This window comes from Rhinopithecus roxellana, chromosome 14 (assembly GCF_007565055.1).
Source record: "Rhinopithecus roxellana isolate Shanxi Qingling chromosome 14, ASM756505v1, whole genome shotgun sequence".
NCBI lineage: Eukaryota > Metazoa > Chordata > Mammalia > Primates > Cercopithecidae > Rhinopithecus > Rhinopithecus roxellana.
The window spans coordinates 76235890-76255548 of record NC_044562.1 but is presented as its reverse complement, the minus strand read 5'-3'; the positions used below and the strand labels follow the sequence as shown (position 1 = coordinate 76255548).

Below are 19659 nucleotides of genomic sequence, written 5' to 3'. Positions count from 1 at the left end.
ACTTGAGCCCAGAAGGTCGAGGCTGCAGTGAGCCAAGATTGTACACTGCACTGCAGCCTGGGTGAGTGAGACCCTATCTCAAAAAAAAAGAAAGGAAATATCTCCATTTAGTTAGATCTTTTAAAACTTTTCTCAACAATGTTTTCAGTATACAAATTTTGCACTACTTTTGTTAACTTTATTTGTAAATGTTTTATTTTTGATGCTGTTGGGAATGGGATTATTTTCTTAATTTCATTTTTGGATCATTGATTGTTTTAGTATGTAGAAATACAATTGGGTTTTATATATTGATGTTCTATCCTGCAGCCTTGCTGAACTTGTTTATTAGTTGTAGTGGTTTTTTGGTTAGAATTTTCCACATACAGGATCACGTTGTCTGTAAAGACATTTTTACTTCGTCCTTTGCAGTCAGATGCATTTTCTTTATTTTTCTTACCCGATTGCTTAGCTGAGAACTCCAATATAATGGTGACTGGAAATGGTGAATGCAGACAGCTATGCCTTGCTCCCAGTTTTAGAGGGAAAGCATTTGGTCTTTCACCATTGTCGATGATGTTAGCTGTAGCTTTCATATGTGTTAATTATGAAATTGAGGCAGTTCCCTTCTATTTCTAGATTGTTGAGCATTTTTATCATGAATTGATGTTGGGTTTTGTCAAATGCTTTGTTCTGCATGTATTGAATTTTTCTCATTTATTTTGTTAACATGGTATGTTACATTGATTTTTTTGGATGTTAAACCAACGTTGCATTTCTGGTATAAGTCCCATTTAGTTCTGGTATGTAATTCATTTTATATATTGACAGATTTGGTTTGCTAATATTTGTTGAGGACATTTGTATCTACATTCATGAGGGATATTGATTTGTAGTTTTTGTCTTAGATCCTTAGTGTCAGGGTAACTCTGACCTCATAGAATGAGTAGGGAAGGGAAAGGAAGGGAAGGGGGAAGCGGGGAAGGGAAGGGTTTCCTCTATCCCCTCCCCTCCCCTTCCCTTTTAATGGAGATGGAGTCTCACTCTGTTGCCAGTGCAGTGGCGCCATCTTGGCTCACTGCAACCTCTCCCTCCCAGGGTCAACTGATTCTCCTGCCTCAGCCTCCCGAGTAGCTGGGACTACAGGCCTGCACCACCATGCCTGGTTAATTTTTGTATTTTTAGTAGAGATGGGGTTTCACCATGTTGGCCAGGCTGGTCTCGAACTCCTGACCTCAGGTGATCCACTTGCCTCGGCCTCCCAAAGTGCTGGGATTACAGGCATGAGCCCCCGTACCTGGTCTGTTTCCTGTATTTTCTAGAATAGTTTGTGAAGGATCATCATTATTTCTTCTTCAGGTGTTTCGTGGAATTTACCAGTAAAGCCATCTGGTTTTAGATTGTCTTTGTGGGAAGATTTTTAGTTGGTAATTAAATGTCTTCGTTATAGTCAGTTCACATAGTCGTTTACTTTTTGAGTCATTTTGGTAATTTGTGTCTTTCTAGAAGCTGTCTGTTTCATCTAAGTTGTCTTATTTGTTGGCATAAAGTGCATGGCATATTCCCTTACAATTCTTCTAATTTCTGTAAAGTTGGTAGGAATATCCCTTCTTTCATGCCTGATTTTGATAAATGTTGTTTTCTCTTTTTTTTCAGTCATTCTAACTAAAGGTTTGTCAATTCGTCGATCATTTCAAAGAACCAACTTTGTGTTTATGTGAACTTGTCTATTTTTGTTTTCTTTTTCATTGATTTCTACTCTTTTATTATTATTGCTTCTTATTACTTTGGGTTTAATTTGCCCTTCCTTTTCTAGTTAAGATAGAATCTTAGGTTATATTGATTTGATGTCTTCTTTTCTTTTCTTTTTTTAGACAGAGTCTCGCTCTGTCACCCGGGCTGGAGTGAAGTGGTGGAACCTCCTCCACCTCCTAGGCTTAAGCGATTCTCAGGCCTCAGCCTCCTGGGCAGCTGGGACTATAGGCATGCGCCACTGCACCCAGCTCATTTTTGGTAGAGACAGGGCTTCACTTTGTTGGCCAGGCTTGTCTTGAACTCTTGGCCTCAAATGATTGGCTCACTTTGGCCTCCCAAAGTGCTGAGATTACAGTTGTGAGCCACCATGCTTGGCCTTTCTTTTCTAATATAGACATTTTGTTTTTGAGACGGAGTCTCGCTCTGTCACCCAGGCTGGAGTATAGTGGCGCGATCTCGGTTCACTGCAAGGTCCGCCTCCCAGGTTCACACCATTCTCCTGCCTCAGCCTCCTGAGTAGCTGGGACTACAGGCGCCTGCCACTGCACCTGGCTAATTTTTTGCATTTTTAGTAGAGACAGGGTTTCGCCGTGGTCTTGATCTCCTGACTCCATGATCCGCCTGCCTCAGCCTCCCAAAGTGCTGGGATTACAGGCGTGAGCCACCGCATCCGGCCTCTAATATAGACATTTAAATACCTAAATATTTACACATAATATACATTTATGTATAAATATAAGCATTGATGTAGCTGCATCACATAAGGTTTTAGAAATTGTGCTTTCATTTTCATTCAGTTCAAAATATGTTTTAATTTTCCTTGTGATTTCTTTTTTGATCCAAGGATTATTTAAAGCCTGTTGTTCAATTTCTAAATAATGTGGATTTCCATGTTTCCTTTTGTAAAGTTTGAATTTAATTCCACTGTTGTTAACATATTTTAGGGCCGGGCGCGGTGGCTCATGCCTGTAATCCCAACATTTTGGGAGGTGGAGGCCAGCAGATCATCTGAGGTCAGGAGTTTGAGACCAGCCTGATCAACAAGGAGAAACCCCGTCACTACCAAAAATACAAAATTAGCTGGGCGTGGTGGCACGTGCCTGTAATCCAAGCTACTTGAGAGGCTGAGGCAGGAGAATCGCTTGAACGTGGGAGGCGGAGGTTGCAGTGAGCCGAGATGGCACCATTGCACTCCAGCCTGGGCAACAAGAGCGAAACTCTGTCTGAAAAAAAAAAAAAAAAAAGGCCGGGCACGTTGGCTCATGCCTGTAATCCCAGCACTTTGGGAGGCTGAGGCAGGCAAATCATGAGGTCAGGAGATTGAGACCATCCTGCCTAACACGGTGAAACCCCATCTCTACTAAAAATACAAAAAATTAGCCAGGTGCGGTGGCAAGTGCCTGTAGTCCCGCGACTCAGGAGGCTGAGGCAGGAGAATGGTGTGAACCCGAGAGGCGGAGCTTACAGTGAACCAAGATCACGCCACTGCTCTCCAGCCTGGGCGACAGAGCGAGACTCTGTCTCAAAAAAAAAAAAAGAAAAAAATACATATATATAGAGAGAGAATGATTTCGGTCCTTTTTCATTTATTTACGTGATTTTATATTTAATTTTTGCATGACCTTCCAGTGAACCTTTTTCATTTATTCTATTTGTCTATTTATCTACCTACCTATCTTTTGAGACAGAATGTTGCTCTGTCACCCACACTGGAGTGCAGTGCCATAATCGTGGCTCACTGCAGCCTCAACCTTCTGGCCTCAAGTGATCCTTCTGCCTCAGCCTCCCAAGTCATTGGGCCTACAGGTGCACGCCACCACACCCAGCTAATTTTTACTATTTTTGTAGAAATGGGGTTTTGCCATGTTGCTCAGGCTGGTCTGGAACTCCTGGGCTCAAGCAATGCCCCCGTCTTGGCCTTCCAAAGTGCTAAGATCACAGGTGTGAGCCATCATGCCCAGCCCTTTTTCATATATTGAGTTTTGTTTTCTGTTCAAGCTTAGGGGTCTGCAAACTTTTTCTTTTTTTTTTTTTAAGGATAGGTTGTATTTTATGCTTTGCAAGCTACACACAGTCTCTGTTGCATACTCTTGGTTTTTGTTGTTGTTGTTTAGAAACCATTCTTAGTTCACATACCATACAAAAACAGGCCACAGGCAAGATTGGCCCATGGGCCATCATAGTTTATTGATCCCTGGCCTATCATTAAGTCTTTCCTGGATGAATGTTCCTTGCACACTCATAAAGAACATGTATTTTGCTGTTATTGGGTAAAATGTTCTATAAATATCAGTTGGGCCAAGTTGATTGATAGTGCTATTCAGGCCTTCTATATCTTTGCCAATTTTCTGTCTAATTGTTCTATCCATTACTGAGAGTGCAGTATTGAAATTTCAAACTATTTCTGTTGTCTATTTCTCCCTTTAATTCTGTCAGTATTTTCTTCATGTATTTTGGGGCTCTGTTGTTAGTTGTGCATTTGTTTATAATTGTAATATCTTCCTGATGAATAAACTTTTTTAATCATTATAAAATGTGCCCCTTTTTTGTCTTGAACTCTTTAAAAAAAAAAAAAATAGAGACAGAGTTTTGCCATATTGCCCAGGCTGGTCTCAAACTCCAGGGCTCAAGCGATCTACCTGACTCGGTCTCTCAGAGTGTTGGAATTATAGGCATGAGCCACTGCATCTGGCTTTAAACTCTATTTTGCCTGATATTAATATGGCCACTCTAGCTTGGATATTGTTTGCTTGGTGTATCTTTTTTTTTTTTTTGGAGACGAAGTCTCTGTCACCCAGACTGGAATGCAGTGGCACAATCTTGGCTCAGTGCAACCTCCGCCTCCTGGGTTCAACCGGTTCTCCTCCCTTGGCCTCTCAGGTAGCTGGAATTACAGGTGCCCACCACCACATTTGGCTAATTTTTGTATTTTTAGTAGAAATGGGGTTTCACCATGTTGGTCAGGCTGGTCTCAAACTCCTGACCTCAGGTGATGTGCCCACCTCAGCCTCCCAAAGTGCTGCAATTAAAGGCGTGAGCCACGGCGCCTGGCTATCTTTTTTCATCATTAGACTTTGAACCTATCCATCTTGAATCTAAAATGTTTCTCTTGTGGACAGCGTATGGTTGGATCTTTTAAAATTCAGTCTGACAATCTTTGCCTTTTGATTAGAATATTTTAATATACATGCATTTAATGTAATTATTATTATGGTTAGAATTATGCCTGCCATTTTGCTGTTCGTTTTCTATATGTCTCATTTATTTTGGTGGGGAGGGGAGGACAGGGTCTTGCTCTGTCAGAGTCTGAAGTCCAGTGGCATGATCATGGCTCACTGCAGCCTCAAACTCCTGGGCCCAAGCTGTCCTCCCTGTCAGCCTACCAAGTAGCTTGGGACTACAGGTGTATGCCACTACACTTTGGCTAATTTTTTTAATTTTTAGTGGAGACGAGGTCTCGCTATGTTGCCTAGGCTGGTCTTGAACTCTTGAGCTCAAGTGATCCTCCTGCCTTGGCCTCTCAAGGTGCTGGGATTACAGGTGTGAGTCAAACCCTTTTTGTTATTTTGTTTCTTTTTTACTGCCTTCTTTCGTGTTAAATAATATTTTCTATTGAACCATTTCAATTTCTTTGTGGTTTTTTTTTTTTAAGTTATTTTCTTAGGCTGGACTCAGTGACTAATGCCTGTAATCCCAGTACTTTGGGAGGCCAAGGAGGAAGGATCACTTGAGGCCAGGAGTTTCAGACCAGTCTGGGCAACATAGCAAGACCCCATCTCTTTACCAGAAAGAAAAAAGAATTAGCAGAGTGTGGTGGCACACACCTGTAGTCCTAGTCCTAGCTGCTCAGTAGGATTACATCTTTTTTTTTTTTTTTTTGAGACAGGGTTTTCTGTTGCCCAGGCTGGAGTGCAAAGGTGTGTGACCTGGGCTCACTGCAACCTCTGCCTCCCAAGCTCAATCGATTCTCCTGCCTTAGCCTCCCGAGTAGCTGGGACTAAAGGTGCATGCCACCGCACCTGGCTAAATGTTTGTACTTTTTGGTCTCATACTCCTGAGCTCAAGCAGTCTGCCTGCTTTGGCCTCCGAAAATGCTGGGATTACAGGTATGAGCCACTGTTCCTGGCCACATCCTTATGTATTACTATAAGCCAAACACTGGTTTATAATTATTGCTTTATGTAACTGTCTTTTAAATTAGTTGAGAGAAGAAAAGAGAAAAAATACTTATATTAACTTTTATGTATATCTTTATGAGTATAATTAATTTCTTCATGTGGATTTCAGTGGTACCATGTTCTTTTAGCCTGATGGAGTTCTTTAATATTTCTTTTGGGCAAGTCAGCTGGCAGCAGATTTCCTCAGTCTTTGGTTTTCTGGGATTATCTTTATTTCACCTTTATTTTGAAGGATAGTTTTGCTGGATACAGAATTCTTGGTTGATAGGTTTTTTTCGCCTGTTGGTACTTTGAATATGTCATCCCACTGACTTCTGACTTCCTTGGTTTCTAATGAGTCATTTTTCCCTTGCTGCTTTAAAGATTTTCTGTTTCTCTCACTTTTGACAGTTTGATTATGATATGTTTGGGTGTAGATCTCTTTATGTTTTTCCTAGTTGAAGTTTGAGCTTCCTAGATGTGTTGACCAGTGTTTTTCATCAAATTTGGGAAGTTTTTGACCATTATTTCTTCAAGTATTTTTTCTGTTCCTTCCTTTCCTCTCTTATATGCTTGAATAATTTTAATATAGGGTGGTGTCAGAGTTCAGTTTATATTTTATAAAGCAGGGGAGAACAGGTAAGGAGGATGAGTTAAGAAAAGGTTATTAGTTGACAAAAATACTAGTGGAACCAGATGGAAGAAATAAATGTCCTCCAGGTTTCTGGGTGGCTTGTATAACGGATGATGCAGGTAAATTAAAGTTAGAAAAGACTGAAGAATGGGATAGGGTGACAAATTATATAACAGTCTTAGGTTTACTTGATTTTCTGTGTAGGTCTGTATTTTACTTATTTTGTTTTACTGTTGATTTCACCATTCTTAATAGATCATAATTTCATCCCAAATTGATGCAGTGGCTTGATTTCAATTCTTACTATTTTAAAGTCATAGTTAAATGGCACTTAATAACTACATGCATATGATGTGAATAATTAACTGTGGCATAGAAGCATAAAAAAGGTATTTAGTACAAATGAGTTGAATGAACGTGTTTCTTTCTTTTTTTTTTTTTTTTTGAGACGGAGTCTCGCTCTGTTGCCCAGGCTGGAGTGCAGTGGCCGGAGCTCAGCTTACTGCAAGCTCCGCCTCCCGGGTTTACGCCATTCTGCTGCCTCAGCCTCCTGAGTAGCTGGCACTACAGGTGCCCGCCACTGCGCCCGGCTAGTTTTTTGTATTTTTTAGTAGAGACGGGGTTTCACCATGTTAGCCAGGATGGTCTCAATCTCCTGACCTCGTGATCTGCCCATCTCGGCCTCCCAAAGTTCTGGGATTACAGGCTTGAGCCACCGCGCCCGGCCATGAATGTGTTTCTTGGAATCATAAGACATTACCCTGTCTCAGGCTTTTTTTTTTTTTTTTTTTTTTTGAGACGGAGTCTTGCTCTGCCACCCAGGCTGGAGTGCAGTGGCCGGATCTCAGCTCACTGCAAGCTCCGCCTCCCGGGTTTACGCCATTCTCCTGCCTCAGCCTCCGGAGTAGCTGGGACTACAGGCGCCCACCTCGTCGACCGGCTAGTTTTTTGTATTTTTAAGTAGAGACAGGGTTTCACCGTATTAGCCAGGATGGTCTCGATCTCCTGACCTCGTGATCCGCCCGTCTCAGCCTCCCAAAGTGCTGGGATTACAGGCTTGAGCCACCGTGCCTGGCCAGGCTTTTTTAAAAAATAGCTTTATTGGTATATAATTAACACACCATACAATTCATTCACTGAAAGTAGACAGTTTTAAGATGATATTTACAGCACAACCATCACCATAATATTTTTGTTTGAGACAGTCTCAGTCTGTCACCCAGGCTGGAGTGCAGTAGGATGATTGCAGCTCACTGCAACCTCTGCCTCCTAGGTTCAAGCGACTCTCGTGCCTCAGCCTCCTGAGTAGCTGGGATCACAGGAATGTGCCACCACACCTGGCTAATTTTTGTATTTTTAGTAGAGACGGTGTTTGGCCTTGTTGGCCAGGCTGGCCTCGAACTTCTAGTCTCAAGAGATCTGTCCACCTCTGCCTCCCAAAGTGCTAGCGGCCCTAGCGAATAATCTAATTTTGGAATATTCTGTTCCCCCATAAAAGAAACCCCCAAAAGAAATCCCTGTTAGCACTCTTTTCCTCCCCTCAACTCCTATCCCTAGGCAACCATAATCTACTTCCTGTCTCTATAAATTTGCCTATTCTGGACATTGGAATCATGCAATATGCGACTAGTTTCTTTCACATAGCATGTTTTCAAGGTGCATTCTTATAGCATATAACAGTACTTCATTTATTCTTACTGCCAAATAATATTCCACTGTGTGTTATATCATTTTATATATTCATTGGTCAGTTGAACATTTTAGATTGTTCCCACTTTAGATTGTTCCCACTTTTTGGCTCTTACGAATGAATAATGCTACTAGGAACAGTCATGTACAAATTTTTATGTGGACCTGTGTTTTCCTATCTCTTGGGTATATACCTAAGACTGGAAATTATGGGAAATCTGGTAACTATGTTTAACTTTTTGAGGAATCACCAGACTATTTTCCAAAATGGCTACACCATTTTACATTTCTATTAATGTAATATCAGGGTATCAGGGTTTCAATTTCTCCATATACTCATCAATACTTGTTACTGTGTTTTTAATTCTAGCCGTCCTTGTAGGTATGAAGTGGTATATCATTGTGATTTTGATTCACATTTTCTGTGGCTAGGGAGATTGTGCATTTTTCCATGTGCTTATTATCCACTTGTATATATCTTATTGATAAATGTCAATTTAGATCCTTTGCCTATTTTTAGTTGGGTTTTTTTAACGAAATTATAAGAGTTTTTATACCAATTTATATGAGTCTGGATACAAGTGTTTTATTAGATACATGATTTACAAATAGTCTCCCATTCTGTATGTTATTTTTTTCATTTTCTTACTGGTATCATTTGAAATACAAGAGTTTTAAATTTTTTGTCACCTAGTTTATCTATTTTTTTCTTTTGTTGCTTATGCTTTGGTCTCATTATCTAAGAAACCATTGTCTAACCAGAGGTGATGAAGATTTACTCTGTGTTTTCTTTTAAGAGTTTTATAGTTTTACCTCTTAAATGTGGGACTATGATCAATTTTGGTTAATTTTTGTGTATGGTGTGAGGAAAGGGGATCTAACTTTATACTTTTGATGATAGAGATCCAATTGTCCCATCACCATTTGTTGAAGACTCTTCTTTCCCCCATTGAATTGTCTTTGCAACCTTCTCCAAGATTAACAGACCTAAATCTATGGTTTTATTTCTGGACTGTCAGTTCAGTTCCTTTGATGTATATGTCTATCCTTATGCTAGTGTCACATGGTCTTGATTATCTTAGGTTTGAAGTAAGTTTTGAAATCAGAAAGTGTTTAGTCCTCCACGTTTTGTTCTTTTTTTTTTTTTTCCCCAGATGGAGTCTTGCTCTGTTGCCCAGGCTGGAGTGCAGTGACACAATCTCGGCTCACTGCAGCCTCGGTTCAAGTGATTCTCCTGCCTCAGCCTCCCAAGTAGCTGGGATTACCACCACCACGCCCGGCTAATTTTTGTATTTTTAGCAGAGACGGGGTTTCACCATGTTGGCCAGGCTGGTCTCAAATTCCTGACCTTGTGATCCACCTGCCTTGGCCTCCCAAAGTGCTGGGATTACAGGTGTGAGCCACTGTGCCCGGCCTGTTCTTTTTCAATATTGTTTTGGCTATTCTGGGTCCTTTGTCTTTCTGTATAAATTTTTTTTTTTTTTTTTTGAGACAGTCTCTGTCACCCAGGGTGGAGTGCAGTAGCACAGTCTTGGCTCACTCACTACAATCTCTGCCTCCAAGAGTCAAATGCTTCTCATGCTTCAGCCTCCTGAGTAGCTGGGAGGAATGTGCATGACCACACCTGGCTAATTTGTTGTTTGTTTGTTTGTTTGTTTGTCTGGAGACAGAGTGTCACTCTGTCGCCCAGGCTGGAGTACAGTGGTGCGATCTCAGCTCACTGCAGCCTCCGCCTCCCAGGTTCAAGCAATTCTTCTGCCTTAGTCTCCTGAGTAGCTGAGATTACAGGCATGCACCACCATGCTTGGCTAATTTTTGTATTTTTAGTAGAAACAGAGTTTCACCATGTTGGCCAGGCTTTCTCAAACTCCTGACTTCAGGTGATCTGCCTGCCTTGGCCTCCCAAAGTGCTGGGATTACAGGCGTGAGCCACCACACCCAGCCTAATTTTTGTATTTTTAGTAGAGATGGGATTTTGTCATGTTGGCCAGGCTGGTCTCTAACTCCTGGCCTCAAGTGATCTGCCTGCCTCAGGTCTCCCAAAGTGCTGAGATTACAGTTGTGTGCCACTGTGCCTGATCTGTTCATCCAAATTTGAATCTCCCACTTATACAGCTACTTTAATTGGAATCAAAACTAAGATGCATGTGATACCATGCCAGTTAAAAAGTTTAAATTTGAGGCTGGGTGTAGTCACTTATGCTTATAATCCTAGCACTTTGAGAGGCTGAGGCAGGTGGATCACTTGAGCCAGGAATTCAAAACCAGCCTAGGCAACATGGTGAAACCCTGTCTCTACAAAAAATACAAAAATTACCCAAGTGTGGTGGCGGGAGCCTGTAGTCCTAGCTACTAGGGAGGCTGAAATAGGAGGATCACCTGATCCTGGGAGGTTGAGGCTGTGGTGAGCCATGATCATGTGATCATGCCACTGCACTCCAGCTTGAGTGACAGAGTGAGAATCCGTCTCAAAGAAAAAAAAAGTTTAAATTTGAAATAGGTAGCTCTTGATTCACAAATATTAATACAAATGTCTTTGCAAAAGGATTGGATTTATAATAGTTTTATTTATAAGGAATAATCCTTTCATGTTGTAACTTTTGTATGTGTAATTCTTTTAAGAATATTTGCCTTCCTAGCCTACCATATATGTTGAGATTGCAAATGATGAAGAAATTATATTGAGTATAAAGGAAATGTTAATATTATTTTGCCTTATTTATTTAGCGGAAGATCCATCCAAAAGCTATGTGAAATTACGAGACTTTGTGCTTGTGAAGCTTTGTCAAGATTTGCCCTGTTTTTCCCGGGAAAAATTAATGCAAGGATTCAATGAAGATATGGCAATAGAGGCACAACAGAAGTTCAAAATAAATAAGGTATTTTTATTCTGTAGGAGGAAAACAGATTTAAATTACAAACAAATTTTTAAAGTGTATACCTTAACTAAAATATTATAAGGACATTAAGAATACATGTGTGGGAACCAGCAATGGTTAACAGTACAGCTTTGAAGCCAAATTGCCTGAGTTCAAATCTAGCTCCAACACTTGCTCTGTGATTTATGGCAATTTAATTTACCTCCTTGTGCCTCAATTTCCTCATTAATAAAATGGGAAGGTAATAGGTGTTATTGCTATATTAAGCATAACAAGCAGAGGAAAGATGGATAATAGGATCTTATTTTTGCTGTCTCAAGTAGTTGTACCCCTGGAGACATTATTGATGGGAAGAAGGGTTGAAGTAAAACATGTATTTCATTTTATATACTTTTATATATTTATTTAAATTTTAAAGTGGTAAATGTCTTAAGATAGGTACAGAAAAAATAATATGAAAGTTCAGAGAAGGGAGTTTATTACATTTATGTAAGCAAGGAAATCAGTGGTTATTTCATAGAAAGGATGGCATTTGATATAAACCTTGAAGAATGAGTAGGATTTAGATTATGAAAGTATGTGGGATGGGCTGGGTGCGGTGGCTCACGCCTGTAATGCCAGCACTTTGGGAGGCCAAGGTGGACAGATCATGAGGTTAGGACATCGAGACCATCCTGGCTAACACAGTGAAACCCCATCTCTACTAAAAATACAAAAAAGCCGGTCATGGTGGCATGCGCCTGTAGTCCCAGTTACTCGGGAGGCTGAGACAGGAGAATTGCTTGAACCTGGGAGGTGGAGGTTGCAGTGAGCCGAGATGGTGCCACTGCACTCCAGCCTGGGCGACTGAGTGAGACTCCATCTCAAAAAACAAAAAAAAAGAAATGTGTTTAGGCCAGGCAGGGTGGCTCTCGCCTGTGATCCCCGTACTTTGAGGCCAAGGTGGATGGATCACGAGGTCAGGAATTTGAGACCAGCCTGTCCAATATGGTGAAACCCTGTCTCTACTAAAAATACAAAAATTAGTTCGTGGTGGCGCATGCCTGTAATTCCAGCTATTCAGGAGGCTGAGGCAGAAGAATCGCTTGAACCCGGGAGGCGGAGGTTGCAGTGAGCCGAGATCATGGCACTGCACTCTAGCCTGGGCAACAGAGACTCCGTCTTTAAAAAAAAAAAAAAAAAATTGTTTAATAGCTCAACTTTTAAAAGAAAGGGTGTATGAATATATATGTATTTTTTTAATGGTGCTTTCTTTAAAAAGGAACTCAAACTCCCTACCTAGGGCACAGAGTTCATGATAATCTGGACCCTGCCTACCTTGCTAGCTTCAAGCCTGTTACTACTTTGCCACATACTCTGGCTTTACTGATCTTCTAGCCATTTCCCAACTCTGCCACATCCTTCTTCCTTCTGTATTCCTTTACATATTCTATTCTCTTTACCTGAAATACTCCCTTTTCCTATTTGCCTGGCCAGATAGTACTCATTTTTCCAGGCTCAACTCAGGTTCCCTTTCAGGAAGTCAGAAAATATTATCTTCCCAACCTACCCATACCCTAACTCCCTGCCCAAATAAATATACAAGTGAAACAACACCAACAGAAAAACTGTGGTTCTCCTTTGGCTTCAGTGCTACCGAAAACTTCCTGATTCTTCTGATATTTCGTTGATACTATTTGTCTTTTTTTTTTCCTTTTCCTTTTTTTTTTTTTTTTTTTTTTTTTTTTGAGACAGGGTCTCTTGCTCTGTCACCTGAGGTGGAGTACAGTGGTGTAATCACGGCTTACTGCAGCCTTAACTTCCTGGGCTCAAATGACTCTCCCATCTGAGCCTCCCAAGTAGCTGGGACTACAGGGGTACGCCACCACACCTGGCTAATTTTTGTAGAGACAGGGTTCCTACAGGCTGTTCTCAAACTGCTAGGCTCAAGCGATTTGCCCACCGTGGCCTCCCAAAGTGCTGGGACTATAGGCATGAGCCACCATGTCCAGCCCTATCTGCTTTTTAACTGTCACTGTACTACCAGGTTTCTGACCTTTCTGCTTTTATCACTGTATATGCTTTCTCCAGGTGACCTTAACCAACTTTATGGTTTTAACTCTTACCTATATACTGACGTTGCTTAAATCCTTGCCCTTAGACTAGAATTTTCTTCAGATTTTCTATTTTCTGCTGCCTCCTAAATCTCTCCTAGGCTGTGAAAACTTATATTTTCGCATCCTTCTCTAAGTCAGTTTTTCCTCTCATATGTTTCTAGAGTCCTTGTCCCCTTGGTCTTCTTACTTGTGCTGTTCCAGTTCATGCCCTCATGGTTTTTTATCTGATGTAATAACTCAGCTTCTTGATTGGTCTCTCTGCACTTCTTTTTGCTACCATTTCTATGTAGCTGAAAGAGTGACTTATTTAAAACTCAAAATTTGTGCATGTTGCTTACTCTCCTATTTAAAATCTGTCACCAAGGCTGGGGCAGTAGCTCACGCCAGTAATTCTAATACTTTGGGAGGCTGAGGCAGGAGGATTGCTTGAAGCTGGGAGTCGAAGACCAGCCTGGGCAACAAAGTGAGATCCCATTTCTACAAAAAAAAAATAATAGCCGGGTGTGGTGGCATATGCCTATGGTCCCAGCTGCTCAGGAGGCTGAGGTGGGAGGATGGCTTGAGTCTAGGAGGTTGAGGCTGCAGTGAACTATGAACGTGCCACATTAAATTATCCATACCATAATCATTTGTGTTACCCACTAGACTGCTTGAGGGCAACTACTTTTATTGCCTTTCCTGTGGTATCTAGCACAATTCCTTGCTCATGGCAGATATTAAATATATCCTGTGTTCTTTTTTTTACTTTGAAAATGTATCCTGTGTATGTGTATATTTTTTTACTTTGTAAAAAAAATGCATATTTTTTTACTTTGAAAATATATCCTGTGTCATTATTTTTACTTTGAAAATGTTCACATTTTCTTTTGTTTCATTCTAGCAACATGCTAGAAGGGTTTATGAAATTCTTCGACTACTGGTAACTGACATGAGTGATGCCGAACAATACAGAAGCTATAGACTGGATATTAAAAGAAGACTCATTAGCCCATATAAGGTAGGACTTTCAAGAATCTTAAACACTGTATTCTTTTCACTGTTTAAAACAGAAGAAAAGCTACCAAATGCCAATGTATGAGAGAGTCCAAGTCATTTTGTAAAATTAACTTTTACAAAAGTAGAAATATTCTTCCAGTTATTTATAAAAATTCTCACTTCATGGCCAGGCATGGTGGCCCACACCTGTGATCCCAGCACTTCGGGAGGCCAAGGCAGGTGGATCACCTGAGGTGAGGAGTTCAAGACCAGCCTGGCCAACATGGTGAAACCCCGTCTCTACTGTCTCTACTAAAAAAATACAAAAAACTAGCCGGGCGAGGTGGCGGGCGCCTGTAGTCCCAGCTACTCGGGAGGCTGAGGCGGGAGAATGGCGTAAACCCGGGAGGCAGAGCTTGCAGTGAGCTGAGATCCGGCCACTGCACTCCAGCCTGGGCGACAAAGCGAGACTCCGTCTCAAAAAAACAAAAATAAAAATACAAAAATTAGCCAGGCATGGTGGCAGGTGCCTGTAATCCCAGCTACTCGGGAGGCTGAGGCAGGAGAATTGCTTGAACCTGGGAGGCAGAGGTTGCAGTGAGCCAAAATTGCGCCACTGTATTCCAGTTTGGGTGACGAGCAAAACTCCATCTCAAAAAAGAAGAAAATTTGTCATCTAGTTGCAGCTGAGTAGTGAGCTGATTGGCAGAATATTTAACTTATTCAACAGATAATTATTGAGTACATTTGCTCAATGATGAAATGTTGTTGCTACATTTATATATACCATACCTATAGGGTTATACATCACAACAGCTGGTAACATAAATGAGCAAGTTGAATCTGCATTACAATTTGAGAAAGTAAATTAACGATATCAGGTACACGTAGTTTTGGTTTTCCTTTGTAAATTTAAAGAAAATTTAAATTTTATTTGCCATGGATTCTGCTTTATAGAGCCAGTCTTGAATGCTGATGGTTCACTGGCTGACACTACTTGCTGAATCCCAACTTTTCCTTCCTTCATAGCATCTTTTTACTTTGCAGTGCAACTATATTTCCTAACTTGTCATTGTAATTCTGTTCAACTGTATCACATTCTGAATATAAAAGTAATTATTATTTGCCTATGAGTAAATCATTTTATCTTGAATTCATACATAGATGTATGAATAGTTCCTCATAGTGTCATTTTATTCGCAATTTAATGGTTTTTCTATTTTACAGACCATCATCTGCATATAGCAGGTTGTAATAAATTATAATGGTCTCCTCAAAAATTATCCAAAGTAGCATTTTATTATTTGATGTTATCAATTCAGAAACATCAGAAAATGGGTAGAAATGGTACTTTCCAAAGGTTTTGATCTTTAAGTAATATTTGTTAGCTAGAAAATGTCTTAATGATGAAATTTGGGCACAGAGAACAGTATAAATAGATGGCAACATTTAAGAGTATTAAGATTTTACTAAAGTAAAATAATTTATTGAATTATATATTTTAGATATTAATGTGACATTTTATATAAAATATAACAATTGAAAGATAGAAATTGAGTACAAGTAGTAGTCACACAGCTAATGCCAAATAATGGGAATCTCTGTAGTTCGTAAGTACAAGTATTTTCTACTCTTAAAGAATGATCATTCTTTTTTATATTATTATTAAGTACCTTTACCTGTCCAGCCAGTTCACCTGTCTAAAAGGCCAGAACTGGGCTGGGTGCGGTGTCTTACGGCTGTAATCGCAGCACTTTGGGAGGCCAAGGTGGGTGGATCGCTGGGGCCCAGGAGTTCTAGAACAGTATATCCAAAACATCAAAGCTTCATATTTTTTTTGCATAATGCCACCCAACCAGGAATCTTGGAGTTATTCTTCATCCTTCCTTCCTCATATCACCCACTATTTTCTCCCCTAATCTGCCCTGTCCTCTCCGTCTCTGCTGCTGCTGATTTGATCTAGGCTTTCATCAACTCTGGCTTCAACTACTGCAGTAGTTGCCCAGTCCTCCAGTCCCATCCTAAACATCTCTGACACAGTATTGTTTTGACACAGTGTCCTGCATAAAAGTTGTTACCAGCTACCTGTTGCAAACTCCTCAGCATAGCGGTATCAGTTAAACAGGGAGGGTTTAGTATGATAATGTATGTCTGGAACTTAATGAAGACTCAAATTCTCATTAATATATTTTTAAAGTATAACAGTTTCCCATTTGTCTTTCTGAAACATTTCTAACAGTTAATGTTAAAATTAGCATGTGGCCCATAAGTACTTCACTGGGTGGAATTTAAAATGTAATTAATTAATGATTGAATAGTAAAATGAAGAATAATAGCACTTAATCTCAGTTGTCTTTCTTTAGCTAATGTCTTCTATTTATTAAACAAATATTTGAGTGTTTATATTGCCCAGAGTTCTTTAAAGTTTTGGAGGGGCTGCTAGTCACATGTCTATATTTACCATCATTGGACACAAATACCAGGTCTTCTTGTTAACTCTTTTTAGAGGGTTTGCAATTCATGGTTAACATTATGTTTAAGCTTCCTTTAAAAAAAAAAAAAAAACAGGGACAAGTTTGGGCATATTCATACTATTCTTAGTTTTAACATTGGAGACTTAAAATTGTAAGACTATAAGGAAATATATTTGCTTTCTTAATCTAACAAATAATTGTTTGTCACTTAGAAAAAGCAGAGAGATCTTGCTAAGATGAGAAAATGTCTCAGACCAGAAGAACTGACAAACCAGATGAACCAAATAGAAATAAGCATGCAACACGAACAGCTGGAAGAGAGTTTTCAGGAACTAGTGGAAGATTACCGGCGTGTTATTGAGCGACTCGCTCAAGAGTAAAGATTATACTGTTCCGTACAGGAAGCTTGCAAATTTTCTGTACAATGTGCTGTGAAAAATCTGATGACTTTAATTTTAAAATCTTGCGACATTTTGCTTATACTAAAAGTTATCTATCTTTAGTTGAATATTTTCTTTTGCAGAGATTGTATATTTTAAAATACTGTTTAGAGTTTATGAGCATATATTGCATTTAAAAAAAGATATAGCTTCTGAAATACTACTGCAATTGCTTCCCTTCTTAAACAGTATAATAAATGCTTAGTTGTGATATGTTAATGTGTGATATGATTCTTAAATAGTTACAATAAACCTCATTCTTAAATACTTAACCATTCCTTCCACACTTTGCTTCTAAGATTTTACATCTGACACCTTTAAAATATTTCTTTAAGGTTATCCTGGTAATTTTATTTTTTTCAATATGATTTTTCTTTCTTTTTTAACTTTCAGGTTCAGGGGTACATGTGGAGGTTTGTTACATAGGTAAACTAGTGTCCCGGGGGTTTCTTGTACAGCTTATTTCAACACCCAGGTACTAAGCCTAGTATCCAATAGTTAATTTTTCTGCTCTTCTCCCAACCTCCACCTTCAAGTAGGCCCCAGTGTCTGTTGTTCCCTTCTTTGTGTCCATGTGTTCTCATCATTTACTCCCACTTGTTAAGTAAGAACATACAGTATTTGGTTTTCTGTGCCTGTGTTAGTTTGCTAAGGATAATGGCTTCCAGCTCCATCCATGTCCTGGTAAAATACATGATCCTGTTCTTTTTTATGACTGCATAGTATTCTGTGGTGTGTATATACCACATTTTCTTTATCCAGTCTGTCACTGATGGACATTTAGGTTGATTCCATGTCTTTGCTATTGTGAATAGTGCTGCAGTGAATGTTTGCATGCATGTGTCTTTATGGTAGAATGATTGATATTCCTCTGAGTATATACCTAGTAATGGGATTGCTGGGTCAAATGGTAGTTCTGTTTTTAGCTCTTTGAGGAATTGCCACACTGCTTTCCACAGTGGTTGGACTAATTTATACTCCCACCAACAGTTTATAATATAGTGTCCCCTTTTTTCCACTACCTTGCCGGCATCTGTTATTTTTTGACTTTAATAACAGCCATTCTGACTGGTGTAAGATGGTATCTCATTGTGGTTTTAATTTACATTTCTCTAATGATCAGTGGCGTTGGGCTTTTATTCATATGCTTCTTGGCTACATGTATGTCTTCTTTGAAAAGGGTCTGTTCATGTCTCTTTTTAATGGGGTTGTTTGGTTTTTTCCTTGTAAATTTGTTTAAGTTCTTACTGATTTTTCATAATAGGAAATGTTATTAGTATAGGTTTTATTTTGTTTTAAATAAAATCCTATTAACTGTTCTGGAAGGCAGTTAAGAGAAGGAAATAAAACTAGATACAGCCTAACAGCTAAAATTTTGGCATCAAATATTATTTGAAGATAACTTAGAAGTTAGCATAAACATTCTATAAATAAAAATATAAGAAGATACAAATCAGTGTATAAAAATCCAATTTACACATCATTATTAAAATATGTCTTGTGTAAAATGAAATGTCCATCTGTTAGGATTTGCTGTAAGGTTACCAAGGTATTGAAATACAGCAAGAAAAAATAATGACAAACTGCTTAATATAGTTTTGTTTTTAATGAAGTAGAGTATAAATAGCTGGAAACAGAATCATTCACAGTAAAAATTTATAATGTGTGCTAGTAAACCAGGTATTATATAACAAAAACAGGATGTAAGTTGAAATTTACTTTTAAAAATCTGATTTGATGGATGCTTGGGGCAAAATCCCAAGGCATTGTCTTGTCCTTTGATCAATTTCCATCAGTAAAATCTGTCAAACAGAGAAGTAAAGTAACTGGTGGCCTCTGGACACAAAATAGCTGTGACCAGCAGCATACCAACAGTACCACTCTTCTCTTAAAATGAGGGAGCTATAAAAGTTTCAAACCGTCTCATCTTAGAAGTCTGTATACAGATAAAACTTGTTGACTTCTGAGAGATTATATCTGTGTACATAATTTGCTACAGATAAAATGAACTAGTTCAGTTAAAATCCTTTCTGAAATGAAAGCAATTTGTCTTTCATCTAAATTGTTTAATTTTTAATTTTTTTATCGACAGTTCACAATTGATACTTAAAGATGAGCTCTGAAGAAAGCATCAATACCAGGCCGGGCGCGGTGGCTCAAGCTTGTAATCCCAGCATTTTGGGAGGTGGAGACGGGCAGATCACGAGGTCAGGAGATCGAGACCATCCTGGCTAACACGGTGAAACCCCGTCTCTACTAAAAAATACAAAAAACTAGCTGGGCGAGGTGGTGGGTGCCTGTAGTCCCAGCTACTCGGGAGGCTGAGGCAGGAGAATGGTGTAAACCCGGGAGGCGGAGCTTGCAGTGAGCTGAGATCCGGCCACTGCACTCCAGCCTGGGCGACAGAGCGAGACTGCATCTCAAAAAAAAAAAAAAAAAAAAGACATCAATACCATCTAAACCAATTATCTTTCAAGTTTTTTTGTATAAAAAAACAAAGAAAATGTGATGCTGATTTTCCTATTCTTTTGTTTGTTTTGAGATGTAGTCTCTGCTGCCTAGGCTGGAATGCAGCTCGCTG

At 39.5% G+C, this 19659-nt stretch overlaps 1 protein-coding gene across 1 annotated transcript in view; it reads left to right on the top strand.

Annotated features, from left to right (window-relative positions):
• Positions 1-17350, top strand: part of HAT1 (histone acetyltransferase 1) — a 70819-nt gene extending 53469 nt beyond the window's left edge. Inside the window, exons 9-11 of the mRNA XM_010377593.2 lie at positions 10942-11093; positions 14070-14186; positions 16851-17350. Of these exons, the coding sequence (XP_010375895.1) occupies positions 10942-11093; positions 14070-14186; positions 16851-17018 (437 nt within the window). The 3' untranslated portion in view covers positions 17019-17350. The remainder of the gene's footprint in view (positions 1-10941; positions 11094-14069; positions 14187-16850) is intronic.
• The last annotated feature ends 2309 nt before the right edge of the window (positions 17351-19659 follow it).